The sequence below is a fragment of the Xenopus laevis genome, chromosome 1S, assembly GCF_017654675.1.
Source record: "Xenopus laevis strain J_2021 chromosome 1S, Xenopus_laevis_v10.1, whole genome shotgun sequence".
Classification (NCBI taxonomy): Eukaryota; Metazoa; Chordata; class Amphibia; order Anura; family Pipidae; genus Xenopus; species Xenopus laevis.
The window spans coordinates 96,683,747-96,702,237 of record NC_054372.1 but is presented as its reverse complement, the minus strand read 5'-3'; the positions used below and the strand labels follow the sequence as shown (position 1 = coordinate 96,702,237).

The following is an 18,491-nucleotide window of genomic DNA, read 5'->3' as shown; positions in this document are numbered from 1 at the left end:
TGATTTCCAAAAGGGCAGATCTTATAAATATTTCTTAGCAGATTAAAGTAATGCATATAGGCTTCTCATAGATATTGTTATATAAGACAGCAATGGCTAAGAAAACTACAGTACAGAATGGCCTTTAAAGTATATATAACAAAAAACCATATGTGTGAAGAAAGGTTTCTGTTATTACATACTAATGATATTTTTTGCTGTGTATTTAATCTGGGACTGCAGACAATGATGGTAAATGTATACATGCAAAGCACTGCTTTATAAATGTTGTAAACATTTTTTTAACATTAACATTTTATGACATTAATAGGACATACATTGAGGTTGCTGCTGAATGTTAGAGGAAAACTTAAGGCCATATAACAAAGAAATGCCCAAAATCCACATGCAAAATCATATTTCTAGGTACCTGAAAGAATCCTGGAGGCATGGGTCCACCTGGTATTCCATCATTGGGAGGCATGTTACCCATCACTGGACTGGGAGCAGCAGCCGCACTCTGTAAAAGAGAAAAATAAGGAAAATATCAGTATTGTCATCATATGACTGCTAAACTCAGAAAGATGGATAAAAGTTAGACAGACTTTTCTCTTCTTACAAATATATTTATAAGCCATAACTAACCCAAGGGGTCATTTACTAAGACCCGGGGCAAAAAATGCAAGAACAGGGGAGCAGAGGCACCCAGAGCCAGATGTGTGACATGCAAAGTGTATCTTTAGAGGAAGCAGGCTAGCCCTATCATTGTGGCCTACCTTGTGGCCGGTTGTAGCTAGTGCCAGCATCCTCATTCAGACGTAGTGGACAGTTAGGATTTGGGATGCTTTCACTTCACAAATACAGTGTTGCCAAACACTAGCAGCACTGTATTCACAGGACTAGCAGTAGGTCTCTGTGCATCAAATAAGAGTGCAAAGACCTGTAGCAATACACACAGTGTGGACGACAGGGTGCAAAGTGCAAAAAAAGGTATAATCCTCCCATTTTTACTACTTTGCACCCTGCCTTCCATGTTGTAAATAAGCCCTAAAAGCTGCCTTAGTTGAAATGGAACTCAGGACCTCAAAGGTTAAAAAGCTAAGTATATGGTCACAAAAGCTATCCAAGCCTTCAACATCATACTTTTAACCACTCCATGCTGAAATGCAGCATTAATTTTACATTTCTAAATTTAATTGCCTTCCCGGGTAAGTATCCAGTGGGGGTATCGTGTTACCTTTCAGTTGGATGACAAAAACAACTTAGTGTGCCCAAGAAGCAAACAGCACCCCTTAATTACATGAGCCAGAGAGGTAGGTAAACTGCCTTAATTTGAAAGTATTTTGGTTTTTGGATGAAAGAATAGGTGAACAATTGAATAGCCTGAGATCCCTCAAAATTATGAGTTTGATTATATTTTAGGTTTGCATTATGCACTCAATTTCAAGTAATTACTGGAGCTCTGCCACTGCTATATATACGTGGCTTGAATATGAATCAAAATACTATTTTCCCAAAAAGGTTTTTTTGTTGCAGAGGAAACGTATATTATTTACTTTACTCTACTGTCGTTTGCTTAGTAAGAGCTGAATTGACGGCTTACTGTTGTATTTGTGTATTGGAATGGGGTAATTTAAGATTAAGTCCCATCCCAATCAAATGTTCACTAGAGCACAAACAAGCAGGCACTAACTTTAGCATTTCCACACATGAGACTCATTTGTACATACTGTAGCATACAACTTAAACCTGGGACTTAAGGGGTTTGAATGGTTGACCACTCTCTCTTGATGCAGATCCTGTATTCGCTTGGCATCGGTAACCAGGCTGCATCTTGGCTCTCTTCTTACCTCTTCTCTTCTAACCGATCATTCATTGTCTCTTATGCTAAGGAGTGGCCCTGATTGCGGATTCTTATATTTGGAAAGCCATTCTTGAAAACTCTCTGGAGAGAATCATCCTTCAGTGTTTTTACAACGAAACTCAAAGACTACGTCTGGGAGCACCTGTATAACACCTGAACTGGGAACTGGCACTTATATGACAGTGTAACAAACTGTAACCTACAGCACTTTAATACCCCTCCAAATTGTGTCTGTATGTTACCCTTCCATTTAGACTGTAAGCCCTACGGGGTAGGGTCCTCCAGCCTTTTGTCTCCTTGACACTGAGCACTTAATCTGTACTGTAATTATATTTTATATGTATGTGAATTGTATTTCTAATAATGCACTTATTGTTATTTTTTATTTCAATGACTACTAATTTATTGTTTGGTACAGTGCTTTGCCCTCAAGGAGCGCTATACAAATACACATACATACATTTCCCTAATTGCCTTGTTACATACACTGTAACTGCAGGCAAGTTACAAACCCCCACGTATAATGAAAGGCATTAAGTTTGCACAGGCACAGTAACTCATAGCAATCAGTGAGATGTTTATTTTTAAGCAGATGACCAGAAAATGTTGCCAGCTGATCAGTTAATATAGGTGGATACCTCTTTCTATCACAAAGGGCACATTTGCATTACACAAATGATATTGTGCATGCACCATAGACTGAGGTCAGTGGCGTAACCAGGGCCGCAATTAGAAATCACGGGGCCCGTACAACAACATTTTCAGGGCCCCCTGGGCCCACCCACCCTGATGCCCAAGCCCCGCCCCAGACCCCGCCCACTCCACATCACTGTTAAAAGACCACACAGACATCAGCGCTAAAAAAGTAACCCCCACACACACAAGTTATAAAAAGCTATTGATGGTCAGGGCCCCCTTATAAAAAAGTTTTTTTTTAAAAAGCATTGGTGCCAGGGCCCCCCTTACAAGTACAAAAAATTGGGGCCTCAAAAAAATATTTTTTAAAAAAACATTGGCGCCAGGACGCCCCTTACAAATTAAAAAAAATTGGGGCCCCAAAAATTTCTTTTTAAAAAAACATTAGTGCCAGGGCCCCCCCTTACAAGTTAAACAAAAATTGGGGCCCCCAAAATTTTTTTTTTTAGAAAAACATTGGTGGCAGGGGCCTATAGAATATTAAAATAATACATTGGTGGCCAGGGGATTAAAAAAAACCAAAAAAACCCAAAAAACACAAATTGGTGTTTAGTAGAATTGAACTCATGGCTTCAGAACTTCAACTTCGCCTCCTTTCGTGACTTTGGGACTTTTTCGCCTCTTCGGGACTTTGGCTATTTTAGTGACTTCGGGTCTTTTCGGCGCTTCGGATATTTTCGTGGCTTCGGGTCTTTTCGCCGCTTCTGGAGTTCGTCTTTTCGGCACATTTTGGCTGCTCGGGACTTTGGAAATGGCCGCACGGCTTCGGTGCTCTTTCATAAGTGCAGCACTGTCGGGCCCCCCTTCATGCCCGGGCCTGGGCCACTTGTCCCCCTCTGATGGCGGCCCTGGGCTTAACTATAGGGGAAGCAGACCCTGTGGTCATGGGAGGGGAGGGACAGTGGGGACTGTTTCCTCTATAGTTCTAAATAAATCCCCCCTCCACGGCTTCACCACTAGCAGTGGGGAGCTGGTGACACACAAGAGGGGGCCTGGTGTGGTGTAGGTACGCTACTGGCTGATGTGCCACCCTCCAATGTAGGAGGCCTATTCAAAATGTCTTTCACTATCTCAGGACTGGCAAATAATTTTGATTAGAAAACCAAAGGTGAAATTCAAAAAATGCTTTAGCAAATATATATATATAGCAGAAATATATGACCAACTATTTGATAAAAAATTTTGTTGGCAGAAAATGTTTTATTACAGGGAAAATAAAAAAATTCAATTCGACCTGTGTGAAAAACAGTGCTTATATGCTCAAGCTGTAACAAATCTGTCCTTCGGTATGTGTGAGAAAGTGTCTAACTTACACCAAAAACTCTGTATATTTGTAAATGGCAGAACCATTTCTAAAAACAAGATTCCACAGAATTCTAAGCACTTCCCAATTAAAATATCCTGGAGGTAAAAGGGTTACAGTATAAACAGAAGGAATTTTTTTTTAATTTAAACATATCTTTCCAATGAAGACATATTCTCTAAGGGGATCTGTTTGGCTTGAGTCTTACCGCTAAAGGGCGGAAGTGTTTAACCAAAGTTGTGTCCTGTAACCAGGGCAACATCTGACTTCCAACTGTTTTATCAAACCTGGCACAGAAATCACATTCCCTCAACAGCACGGGCTATCATTTAATACCGTGCATTTCCCTTGGTGCGAGAGGCCATTGCTTTTGAAGTGGGCAGATTGCCTTTTCTAAATGCGTCTTTTAGCTCATTCGCACACAGCCACTTCTATACCCAGGGCTGCCGTTAAAGAGGGGGTGGGTGCCCTATGCAATGTTTAAAGGGGAACTCCGGCTTCCAACCCAAAATTTGATTAAGAGGCCCACATAACACAGAAACCCCTTATATACCTATCACCGTTATCGGTTTCTTCAAAAAGTATGAATAAATGCCATTTTCTATGCTGAAATCCAGCTGTTTAACAGTTATTTTCTTTCAGTAACATTTGAAATCCTGACAGGGAAGGAGGGTCTAAACACTGATGTTACAAATTGTAACAACTTCTCCACATCTTACAGACAGCATGCAGGAACTACATAACCCACAATGCATTGCACTGTAATGTTCCATTCCTTATTGAATCACGTGTGCAGGGAATTGTGTGGTTTGGACAGATAGCTGTTAAGTCTTTTGGTATATGCATTTGAACATTGCAGGTTCTTCTTTACTGTACCAGCTTTCCAGATCACTGATAAACCCAGGTCGACAAACTGGCAAACAAACTCTCTCTCTCTCTTTCTGACTAGAACTTGCATTATATAGTAAGGGCTCCACCACACAGTGATTGAGTGGCTAATGCATGAAATGACCCTACCAGTTCCTGTTCACCTACTCTCCGCCCCACCCCCGAGGATGGGAAAATAACATTGGGGTGGACTGATGAAATCAGGGGATGGGATGCAGATAAATGGCTGAATTGCACCACAGAGTCCTGTCTGAGTTTCAGACTTATGTTTCAGACTTTTCGAATTCCAAACATGCAATTTTTTCAGCGGACAACCCTGGTAAAAAGCAAACCATACTGTCCAGTTCAAAACCGAATAGGTGGCGACCCTATCAACTGACCTGGGTTCAGCAATGAGCAGGCAAGCAGGAACAGTACAGATATGAGATATTCAAATGCATCTGGTAAAAAAAAGTCTTCATAGCAAATAATTAATTCCGATTACAAAAATGTTTATTTCATTCAGTAGCACCTCAAGTGTTGATACTAAAAAGTTAACCATCCCTTTAAACTATGTCATCCAGCATCTTAAATATAATTTGGCTATTGGCGGATGCTGGGGAAGACAGTTTAATAACAAGTGAAATGGAGAAGGCTGGACAGTGCTGAGCATAATACAAAAATTCATTCATTTTATACATAAGCAATGATATTTGCACTTTGCCAAGTGTATCTTCTATATAAACTATAAATGCTAAAGTAAGTTGCAAGCTATATTCCAATATAGCAGCTTCATGTTCTATTACCCCATATGAGGTACTAGCTGCTCTCTCCCCTTTGCTTCACATTTAAACTACTGAGACAATTTGCTATTGTAACAGTATTTTCTGTATTTCGGGTTTTATTAAAACTGGCACATAAAATCAAACTCCCTGAGCACCATGGACTATAATTTAACTTCATGTATCTCCCTCAGTGCAATACACTACTGCATTGAAGTGGGAAGATGAACCGATTAATGCTGCACTTATGAAAGGCAATTTCTCATAGGCACTTGAGGAGGAGACACCTTTAACTTAATGTTTAATAAAAGAAGGGGTTCATTTGCAATGAACACTACACTATAGGGTATATTTAACATGCTGTGTAAAAAGTGAAGTGAAGCATTACTGATGATGATGTCCAGAGCAACCAATCAGCAATTAGATTTCAACAGTTAGAAGTCAAATGCAAAGATCTGATTGGATGCTATGAGCAGCATCACAGTTAATGCTTTACCCCACCAAGATCACAACTGTATATATGTGTGTGTATATATATGAGTCAATTTGATGGACAGTTAACTATGTGAAGGATAAATCAATTTATAATAGCCACTTTTCAACCAATTTCTGTAGTAATATTTTAGAGAAGAACAAGGAAGATTGATATTTTATGTAAGCAGCCCAAGTCACTGCAAAGAGAAGCACTTCAAGCCCTTGGGCCATGATTTTTGCCTGGAGCATCTCTGGTGCACATTTTCGACTGTCAATCATAGGCCAGGGGCTACTCACACTGCATCCTATTCTAGTTCATAGAAAATGTTTCTCAGCATTTTAAGCAACAAAAAGCACACTCAGCTTGCATCTTATTTATTTGCATATGAGTGGAGCTTCTTACTGTTCGAGAGTTGAAATATGACTGCGTAAGAATATATTTACTGAGTAATAGCATTTTACACTAAATTTAGTACATCTGTTGAACATCTCTCTGATACTTGGCACTAAAAGCAAGACAAAATATGCACTACTTTCTAAATCCAAAACTGAAGATACACAACTGTTCTCTGTACTGAGTCAATGGGTGTCTCTATTCCATCTGGAATCAAATTAGTACCTTTCTGATTTATATAAGATAAACTCCATATTTGCAGCTCTTTCGGTTTCAGATTGACCAACGCTGCATTGCAAGAAAGCACCTTATCTCTAGGCTCCAAAATATAAACACTGTACTCAGTCAGAATCTATATTAGATTGGTGCTAATGTATATTGTTGCCATTGTACTGAGAATTAAACATATGAATGTGACTACACCTTCTCTGCCTTTAGCTCTGTAATCCAAGATTACTTTGCCACAAATGAAAGTTGTTTGATAGTTGCATAGTACTTTTGATTACATATTTTACTGTTATTCCCTCCTGTTTTACAGTGCCCAAAGATATGTACCTCTCTAGCAAAATTACTTATATAGCAGTAGATACCCTAAAGCAGTATAAAGTTAAATTTCTCCAGTCTTCTAAATAGCATCACAAAATATAACCAGGGTCTATTTTGCATACAGCAATATGAAACAGCTTTCTTCCAAAGACTAGAAAATGCACAATAATGTGGCTGACAAAAACAAATCAGTAGCAATGTAATTAAAGGCAAGGCAAATCTGTGTCTGACAGGTAAAGAATGCTGATACTATTCACTGAAATATGTCTAGCAGTAGTGTCCTTCTGGAAATACTCCACTTTAAATTCTTTTGTAACGATACCCTTTTAATAAAAAGATATGCACTTTTAAATGTCTGTGCCCCAGAACAAGTCACTTATCCGGCTTGAATCATTCACTGTCAGATACCAATCATTGAGTCAGAATTCCACAGACAAAAATAGTTTCTCTACATTTCAATGTTTTCCTATTGGCCAAAAAACTAGACCACCTGTAGCTATGACACATAGGTTTGATGCCAAGGAAAGCATCAACCATAATTCCCCCCTGTGAGAGAAAGCACCAGTGCAAGTATTTGATTCTGTGCTTACTTCTATTAATTTTACAGTTAATTAGTTTCAACACAACAACAATAATTAGAAATGACTTGCCCTCTTTCCTTTATCTCCAAATGAATAAAACATTTACGGACAGCATATCAAGCATTGTACTGCAAAGCCCAAAATATCAGTTGTAGTAGAAATATAGGCTTTGAAAAGGTATAAAAGCAAAGCTGTGTTGTGGACACAAGGATCTGCATGTGTAGTGTATAAGAAGCATGGAATGATAGTGTGAAGGCTGAATAGTTAAAGAAAAAGTATCACCCTGCTTCCTTTGGGGACAGTTTAAGGGTAGGAGAGAAAGAAGGCATTCGCCTTGGGTCCTTCAGCATTAGAGGGGCCCCTTGGGGAGGAAATGTAGATACAAAGTACAGAGATAGATATTTTCGGTACATATATCAGCATGTCCAACCATCATCCCTGCTAATCGTTTTGGGCAGCACCTTCAAGAATCCTACTGACATTTGAAGGCTTTGTTTTTGTAATTCAACAACATCTGGAAGGCTGCTGGTTTAATAAAACTGATTTATGTTATTCCCTCCTCCAGCCTTTCTGCATTACCAGGGGGCCCTCTTTTCTAACTCTTGTCAAGATCCCTCTTCACTCATCTTTATGTATAGAAAACTGGGTATATAATATGGACAATATAGCACAATATCTTGAGCACTCTGGATTAAGGGATTCTTGAAAGCCAGGAAAACTTGAATGTTTTTGCCACAGAGACAAATAACTGTCAATATGAGAATAAGAACAGGAAAGTGGCACAGGAAAAGTAAAGAACAGCACTGAAGGTGTCAGCATGTAAGTAATAGTGGAATGGGTGTAGAAAACAACAAATTAAAGAAATAGAATGTGAAAAAAACTGACTGGGACATAAGGGGTGGTAAAATTACAGCAGGTAAATTAACAGTCTAAAGGAAATAGGCTTCAATGGGTTAACTGAAAATTCTGATATTGCCTCACTGCTGTCATTGCTGCTCTATCACCTCCTCCTCTACTTCCACATCACATCGGCCAAGGGAGAAAAGTACCTTGCTCAGCAAAGCCTCCTGCATATCAATAAGATTAGCTTCAGCAGTGAGAGGGGTAGAGCACTCTGCTGAGAAGAAGTGAGGGAAGCAAGGCGAGAGAGGCAGGGAGGGGAAGTGTAGGGAAGGCAGGTGAACCACAGGAATGGGAACAGCACAAATGAACGAAACAAGCAGAAGCAGTGTGAGAGGATAAAAAGCAGTGAAAGTAAATGAGAGGAAAAAAGGGATGAGGATGAATGAACAGAAGAGTTAAAAATAAAAATATGGGGTTAGAGAAAGGGGTGAAAAAAAATGAAAAGTGTATAATAAACTATATACATGAATAAAACACAGATGCATTATATTATGCCTGAGACTTTAATTAACGTACCTTACATAACATTCTATGTACAAAGCAGGGCCAACAGATACAGGAGAAAACTCTGCCCCCACCCTCAAACTGGCTGCCCATTTGCTGCCAATCACCATGCGGTGGGAACTGCGCAAATCCCCCCAAACGTGCCCCCATCAAGTAGTGCCCTAGGCACTTGCCTACCCCTAGTTTCAACCCTGCCTCTGTATGTAACAAATTTCATGCTTGATTTATGCAGAGTGGGGAATACCTTCTATTTAAAGTATAAGTAAGGATTCTCTGCAAACCTAGGCAGGGCACAACTTTCTTTATTTGTTCAATTTCACAGATACAGCAGGATAAAAATGAAGACGCAAGGTTTCAGCTGTCTAACCTCCCTTTCTTAGGTCCATAACGTTCTAACATAAAACATATTATTTGTACCCTTGTAAAGTCACATTATTCATTTAGTATTAACCTTATTAGGGTTAAGTTAAACAGACTTAAGCACAAAATCAGCTTGTAATTGAGGAGCAATTTTTGAGATGGATAAGGTTAATTATATCAGTTTGCACATTACTATGTTACAAGAGTGTGCCGTAAATTAAATGCAGATCTAGATTTTTCCTTTACAGTATAGTGCAAAGTAATTCAGGAGGCCCTGGATTTGCTGCCCTAGGCCCGGGCCATTGTGGCCTTGCTACAAATCCAGGCCTGAGAATATTACATTACGTAAGTTTTGCTCTTTTTGAACTTTATTCATTTAATGCAGTAATGAATAAGAACACATTTTTGTTTCAAGATCAATTTTTTGTATAAATTTAAGGGATTAAATTTGACCCAACCTATGCTAATATTTTATGATTATTTTGAGGAGGATTTTGTATTTGCCATTAGCCTCTCATACAGTATTTTGGTTTTTTTATATTCACAATTTGCTGTGTATTTGGAGGGGACCCCATTTAAACTTTCATTTTATGATCTATAATGTAATCCAATACTGGCTCAGTGAGGAATCTGAATACACATTATTAGATATAATAATTAAAAATACAGAAAGAAGTATTTTTTTCTATTACACATGCTTTCATTCCTAGTCAAAACAAATAGTCTTAACTCTTAATAATAATTTAAAGCTGGCCATTAAAGCTTCAGAATCATTTTCTCCAGACCATGTCTCAAGCTCATTGGGAACCTCCTGACAGACTGTTAGCTAGCTGAAAATTGGCCAATCATCAATTGGGCAGGTTCGAAAATCTCATCAGATGAGAGCTTCATCAGTGCATTGATGAAGTCCGCAACTGACAGCTCCCCATAGGTTTGCAGAATGGCAGAATGATCCAATCATTGGCCCCTGTTTTGGCCCAGCATATGGAAGGTTAAATAGGATCATGAACTACTTTTTTGGCACCTGTGCCAAATAAGCAGATCTTTATTTGTATGGACAGCTTAAATGACAAAATTGGTAAAATGATTAGAAGCAAGATAATTTGATGTTCAGCATATTAAAAATTCTCCAGTATAGTCATGTTAAACTTCAAAAGAAAATATGATACAGTACGTTGGTTCAAAAAGATAAAGATATTGGCCAAGTTTGATTAAGACATAGAGAATGCCTGAGAAGCTGCGGGAAGGTAGTGATGGCTGCAGGACAGCCATCAGAAATCACAGGGCCCTATATGACAAAATTTCCTGGGCCCCCTAGGCTGCGCCCACCACAAGCCCCACCTACAGGTCAGCCCTCCCCAACCCACAGGTCCGCCCCCACCACACGGTAAAAAAAACTAAAAAAATATTGGTTGCTAGGGTTCACACATGTTAATAAAAAATAAAAAGATATTGGTGGCTAGGACCCCACATGAGAAAAAAAAATGGTTGCCAGGCCCCCCCCCACATTATAAGAAAATTGGTGGCCAGGGCCCCTTAAACGTCATTGCCTTCCCGAAGTCAGCAGCTCTCAGAAAGATGGGGGGCCCAGCTAATCAAGTAAGTGTGTTGTGGCTGGGGCCCCCCTTACCCTCGGGGCCCCCTACAACTCTCCCCCCTGTCCCCCCCTGATGGCTGCCCTGGATGGCTGCCCTGCAAAAATAGTTAAAGGGATACTGTCATGGGAAAAATTTTTTTTTCCAAAATGAATCAGTTAATAGTGCTGCTCCAGCACAAATCTGCACTGAAATCCATTTCTCAAAAGAGCAAACTGATTTTTTTATATTCAATTTTGAAATCTGACATGGGGCTAGACATATTGTCAATTTCCCAGCTGCCCCAAGTCATGTGACTTGTGCTCTGATAAACTTCAATCACTCTTTACTGCTGTACTGCAAGTTGGAGTGATATCATCCCCCTCCCTCCCCCCCCCAGCAGCCAAACAAAAGAACAATGGGAAGGTAACCAGATAACAGCTCCCTAACACAAGATAACAGCTGCCTGGTAGATCTAAGAACAACACTCAATAGTAAAAAACCCATGTCCCACTGAGACTCATTCAGTTACATTGAGAAGGAAAAACAGCAGCCTGCCAGAAAGCATTTCTCTCCTAAAGTGCAGGCACAAGTCACATGACCAGGGGCAGCTGGGAAATTGACAAAATGTCTAGCCCCATGTCAGATTTCAAAATTGAATATAAAAAAAATCTGTTTGCTCTTTTGAGAAATGGATTTCAGTGCAGAATTCTGCTGGAGTAGCACTATTAACTGATGCCTTTTGAAAAAAACATGTTTTCCCATGACAGGATCCATTTAAGAGATTCGTGTCACAAGGGCATGTCTAAAGGCCCCCATACATGGCCGATAAAAAGCTTATTAGCCCGTGTGTGGGGCCATACAATGGGCTTCCCCGATCAATATCTCGATAGGACAGGTTAAAAAATCCAGTCGGATCGCGGCTGCATCTGTGCGTCTATGCAGTCCCGCGATCCGACCGCCCATATCGGATACATTATGATCCGATCATATCAGCCCGATATCGCCCACTTCAATGTGGGCATATCGGGGAAAGATCTGCTCATTTGACGACATCGCCAAACCAGCAGATATCTACGTCTATGGCCATCTTAACATCGGCACCCATTATTAACTCAAGCTTTTCTTGTCCTTTAATTATTATGCGGTTGAACTGTTATATTCTAAACATCTTTACTGTGATCATTGGTGCCAGTATCGGCCCTACAGTCTTATTGATGTGGCCACACAGGAGTATATTTATATAAACCATATAAGAGCCTCTGCCAAACAAATGCCCAGTACTTACCAGCTCAGGGGGTAACAATACATTTAAATGCAATATAAATAATACGGTATTCATCATCAAGTACTGAATTATTGTATAAATGGGCACAGATCAGCCATAATGTTAGGTAAAAGGTGGTCTAAAGTTGGAAAGTGAACATATTCATGTCTGCACAAATAAACTAATACAAATATTTCTGCAACTTTCAGTATCATTGGTCAATGGATAACTGGAAGCCAGTGGGGCGTCCAGTCTGACATCTTTATCTTACACAATAATAATATCCTCATACATTTATGAAACTTGCCACGTGTATTTATTTTTAAAATAAGGCCCACCAGTTAACCTAAAAGTATGGAGCTCAGCACAAACAGTGGATGAAAATCTAATGAAATTACACCTTGAGACCACAGTATTGTCTCACTATATTTCATGGATTTCTTTTTCTCCAGTAGCACATGGACAGACTCATTTATTCATCTCCCAATGGTCTTAAAAACTGAGAATAAGAAAAATAGCTTCTCTAATTCCTTTTGAAGGTGTTGAGAATGCGCGGTTAAAAAAAGTTTGCTATAGTAAATTCTGATTCTGAATAGTAAAGGTCACCATTAAATTATTGCCAGAACAGTGCAGGGAATGTGGAAAGGGCACACATGTTATTCTCTGCTAAATTATATGTTTCTACTTTAATCCTAAAGAGATTATGTCTATTTTGGCTTCCTTTGCTTCTAGTAGCCACCTTCTGAGATAGCTTGATTTTTTCTGCTGTTTATGGCTCCCAACAAAAGAATTTGGCAAAGACTTAACTATTATAATGCCTCAGGTTATGCTTTGTTTTTTTACTTAAGAAACATTATAAAGTGATAAACTGATGCTGTAGTGCTGGGAAATCCAACTCAACTGTTTAGTTACTTTATATCATGCAATGTTTTTTGGTGGAAAACCTAACTACAGATATTGTTGCAAAGGGGGCATGTTTTTTAAAGGGCGAAGTGGCCATCACTAGTGAAAATTTGCCATCCGCAAGGACATCGGCAATTATACTAACAGATGACAATTCGCAAGCGAAAGAGACTATCGTAGTTTCAAAACAAAGAGACTAGCGCAGTTTCAAAAGAAAGAGGCTAGTACAGTTTTGCGTACTAGCCAGACAAATTTTCACTCAGGTGAACGATTGTTACTCCGCAAATTCACAAAAGTGTGAATTTTACAGAACGTTACCTCATTCGCCAGAGTTTCCTTCCTCATCTTAGACCAGGCGAACTAATAAGATGAAGCTATGTCCTCCTAAATCATGTCAATGACATCATATTTTGTATGCTGGAAAGTCGCTGGCGTTTTTTTTTCATTTTTTAAAGTAGTATTGCCTTCAAAAGTCCTAACTATTAAAGATTTTTGTGATAACATTTCTCTCTCAACCATCTGAGGGCCATGCCACATTTGTTCTAGGGCATTTGAGGATCTCTATTGTCTGTATTATGCTTCCCTGGACATTTGTTATAAAAAGTGCCCACTTTAAGCATTTGCACCAACCTCCCTAATAAAGAAGTCCATACGACGTCCGTACCCGCCCTATTCAAATTGACCTAAGTGTAATAGTACTATTGAAGTTTCTCTAGGCAGAAACAAACTAAATGAAATGCTCGCACTAATGAATTAAAGCTAGCAAAACTTCACCAGCGTTTGGCTAACCAGACACAACTTAGCATTTTAGTGAATTAAGGTAGTAGAATTTTTGGCTGGCGAAGTGGATCGAAATGTGGCAGAATGTTCGCTGGTGAAAATTTGCCCTTTAGTGAATTTGCCCCAAATTTTTCAAATAATAGTTTGTTCCTGTGTGAGTAATCCATGAGAAAATATCTGGGTTTTTTTCTGGACATTAATATCTGTATGTGGCCAATCTTGCAATTTCATAGGAAAAATACTATCTTTACAAGCCAGTTGCCTAGCAAACGATCTTTTCTACAATATGTAGTATATATGTCCTTGCAATAATTCGTTTGTTATAGGGCAATATTTAAAGGTGTATGGAGAGCTTTAGACTCTTACCAACAATCAGCTCAAAAAAGGACTAAATCCTATAATGATCAGATATTCAATAATATGATGTACTATTGTATATAACACATTATGCATAGATTTATAAATGTCCACAATTCAAAAACAATTCATGCACCTCACCTGGAGGAAAATTTTATATTGCTAGAAAACAAGCCAGTCTGACCTACAGTAACAATTGGTAATTGTTTTATATTGTTTCACTGAATTTATGAGACTTTTATTGTATATTTTTGTTATGTATAGAATCAATTATGATCAGCAACGGGGGCCAGGATTTACAACACCTCCATTGCTTAAATTACATATAATTCACTTCTACAGATATCTATCATTCCAAATACAATGCAGATGCTCACATGCCTTTTTTTACTACTGCATTTTCTTTTTCTGTGGGCAGATATGTATGTATAACCTAATACATTAATAGGCAGTGCTGCAGAATCTTACAATGAAGAAAAACACACATAGGGAGGACAAGCATTGTAATAGATAAAAGGTCCTCCAGCTTATAGATGTGTGGAGAACACCTCTTGTGAGATAATACAATTTCTGTTCTGGTTTGCAAGGTGATTGTAATCCTTGAAGTACAACCTACACAATGCTGTTGTGTGAGTCTTGAGGTTCAGTTGCGTTACAATACAGAGCTCACTTGCTAAATCTCATCAATTGCTGGAAGGGTGGCATATAATCATCCATCTTCCCACCCGGTAACTTGTGCGTCATTCAGGCATGCAAGTTAGGGAGTAGCAGAGGATGGAGGCTGCTAAGGGCTGGGTTCTAACTGCCTGCTCTATGACAGGCCATATGGTGTGTTTCCCCTGACACTGTGCTGTGCACCTCCGGTGGAAGATGCTTATTGCAGCCATTTCCCTAGCCAGTTGTGTGCTTTGCATGAGAACTAAGGGACCTGCTCTTGCACTTCTACACATTTCTATTTGTACATTAAAGACATGCTGACATTGCATAACTCACTATGGGGTAATTTATCTGTTCCAACACTTATTTCTAATGTGTTTTTTGTAATTATTCTCTAAACATGCAATTCTTGAACTATATATGAGAGAGCCATACTATTGTGTATAGCAATAAATCTAACTTATCTTAGATAGGAGTATAATAATAGGGGGGAGCAGACCCTATTCTGTGCTTAAACTACAGTATTGTTAACTACTAAAGGTTATATCAATGTGCTCTCCCAAAATTATACATAACTAGGAGCTAATAATATCTTTTGCCACACCTACAATTTTTACGGATTATTTGTACAATATGAAAGACATGTAATAAATATTAATGTAGGCTTCTTAAACTCAGGGAGATAGTAGCTGGTATAGGAAACAATGAAATCTGTTTAAATATCTAGCTGCCACTAGTCTTGCTACATGACATAGTTCTTGAGTCAAACCAACACATGAAAGATTTTCTCTACCTGGAATATCTACTAAATTTGTAAAATTAACTTTGACCTTATAAAGCAAGACATACAATAAGTCAAGTAAAATGCATACAATTACAACCCACTGAACCGATTTTAATCTCCAAAAGTAAGGGATCTAAAAATTCAAAGACAATATCGTTTGTATAGGAGTTGGAAGTCACACATTTTGGCACAAACACTACAATATGTTAATCTCAGGAGCAAGAAGTTTAGCTTCCAAAAATCACATCAGCGAGGCCAAATTGACCTTTTATATATCCAAGGAGATAGAGACGGTTTCAATAGAATGGAACAAAAATAAGTCCAGAAAGACCTTAGCCAGCAAATATCAGACATTGTAAAGGATTCAAGGACAGCATTACTGGAGAAGATGAGAATACATGTGATAAGAGCTCTCTGTAGATACATATACAGCTATATATATATATATATATATATATAATATATAATATATATATATATATATATATAATATATATATATATATATAAAAAAAATCCCTCCAATGACGGCACTCCAGAATCAGTCACGCTTGAGTCAGTAGATAAAGATCATAAAGGTTTATTAGGGTGGACCAACGTTTCGATACCACACAGGTATCTTCGTCAGCCTGACGAGGATACCTGTGTGGTATCGAAACGTTGGTCCACCCTAATAAACCTTTATGATCTTTATCTACTGACTCAAGCGTGACTGATTCTGGAGTGCCGTCATTGGAGGGATTTTGTATGTGTTTACAGACTGGCACCCGGCCCTTGCAGCATTCATGGTCGTGCATTCCTGCTCGTTCAGGTATATATATATATATATATATATATATATATATATATATATATATATATATATATATAGCACCCTAAGTGTTAGTTGCACTGTCAGGCTTTGGTCCCACATTTTATACAAATCTATGGTAACAATCGTGCATGTGCTAGCTTTGAGAACTATGAATATAATTATCATTCGTACAATCTATTTATATAAGGCAACCATATTGTGCCACACTCTTAACAATAATGATGAGGAACAAGTAAGATTGACAGAAATAGAGAAGAGGTACTTTACAGCGGACACTGCCCACAAGGGTCTACTCTGTAAAATAAATACAGGTCCATATACAATTGGAAGGCCCAGTGCTAAGCAGGAACACTATGCCAATCAAAACACCTTTCAATAAAATACTTGCACTTGTCTGTACTTGCAATATGGTTGTGACAGATTATGGAAGAAAGGGCACCTTTAGCAGGTGGTAACTGAAAATCCTTCTCACACAAACTGACTTTTTGCTTGAATAGCACAAACATTGTCAATGAGTTTATTTAATCAGGAGTATTTTATCAAGAGTATTTAATACAATGTAATGCTATCCCATTGATTACTGTTTTGTGTAAAACACTTGGGACAAATTCACTAACCTCCGAAAATTCGCCAGTGACGGCTTCGGTCACAGCGCAACATTTCGCCAGGCGTAGATTCGCCAGAACAAGGCTAATTCACTAAAATCCGAAGTTGCGTCCAGGGAGCCGAACGCTGGCATAGTTGCACTAGCGTTACTGCGCCAAGCTAATCGAAATTGCGCGAGCGTTGCCTAATTTGCATACGGCCAGAAGTCAAAGTTCAATGGACATATATGTTGTAGCAAATACATTACACTACACAAGCCTGGGAAACCTTAATTAAATAAAATAAAGTTGTTATATTGCCCTACACATGAGCCCAGTGTATAGTTTATGTGCCATATGTTAGGAAATGTAGGGAGAAAGCCAGTTACCCCAAAAAAAGTTAAGCTATTTTTCAGCCTATCACCCTGAAAAAGGAAAAGACGCTATTGTTTTTTGTTCCACATCTTAGTGAATTTGCGTAGTTACGTCCATTCGCCAGAGTGCAAATTTGCCTGGTGTTAGGGAGCAAGTACAGCTGGAGTCTATCTCCTTCTCTAGCGAAGTTACGCCGGCGGCCATTAGTAAATCGGCGAAGTACTGAAATGACGTCACGCATGCGTTAGTCACTTTGCCCTTTAGTCAATTTGCCCCAAAGACAGAGTGGCCTAAAAAATTGACATTAAACATATAGAAAAGCAATGTCATGTTTCTGGTTACACCAGCCCTCTGCTAGCATTATGAATGATGAGCTAAACGAACAGGAGGATGGCACTCCGGGTAAAAGCAGGTTTTTATTGCAAGGTTCTGCAGAAATACATGGCCTTACGCGTTTCGGGAACACACTCCCTTAATCATAGGCTGATCGAAGCCTATGATTAAGGGAGTGTGTTCCCGAAACGCATAAGGCCATGTTTTCGCTATTCTTCATCTTATTTTTGCGTTTGCTACTGTTTTGTGCTTATGTAATATATCTGTGCGAAAAATATTGCATTCCGCTTAGCGCAAATATACTTGCAAAAGTGCGAATGCGTGCTGCGATAACGCCAAATATTACATTTAGGGGCATGTATTTTATCAATTCAATGTGTTTTTATGCTGTACACATTATACTTAAATCTGTAAAGAAGACCTAGGGGCTAACGCTAGTGAAAATTCGCCAGCGTGGCATCATTTTGCCACTTTGCCAATTTACTTACGGGTGCTGGAGTAAATTCGCTAGCGAAGTGGACCTACTCTGTCGCTATTTCGCACCCTTACGCCAGATGAAGTTGCGTTCTGGCGAAGGGACCTAGCTACGCTAATTCACTAAGTTGCAGAATTTTGGGAATGTTTCCTCTTGTGCCAGACTTTACTTCGCCACCTCAGACCAGGCAAAGTGCAATAGAGTAGATAGGACTTGCTTCAAAAAAAGTTGAAATTTTTTCTAAGTCACAAAAAACCCTCCTTCCCCCCTACATTTCCTAACATGTGGCAGATAAACTATACAGTGGGCACATGTATAGGGCAAAATAACAACTCT

At 38.9% G+C, this 18,491-nt stretch overlaps 1 protein-coding gene across 2 annotated transcripts in view; it reads right to left on the bottom strand.

Moving 5' to 3' along the window:
- Positions 1-18,491, bottom strand: part of ssbp4.S (single stranded DNA binding protein 4 S homeolog) — a 212,243-nt gene that overhangs the window by 44,813 nt on the left and 148,939 nt on the right. For both annotated transcript variants that reach the window (XM_041572787.1, NM_001086136.1), the window contains 1 exon segment: positions 410-499. In XM_041572787.1, the coding sequence (XP_041428721.1) occupies positions 410-499 (90 nt within the window).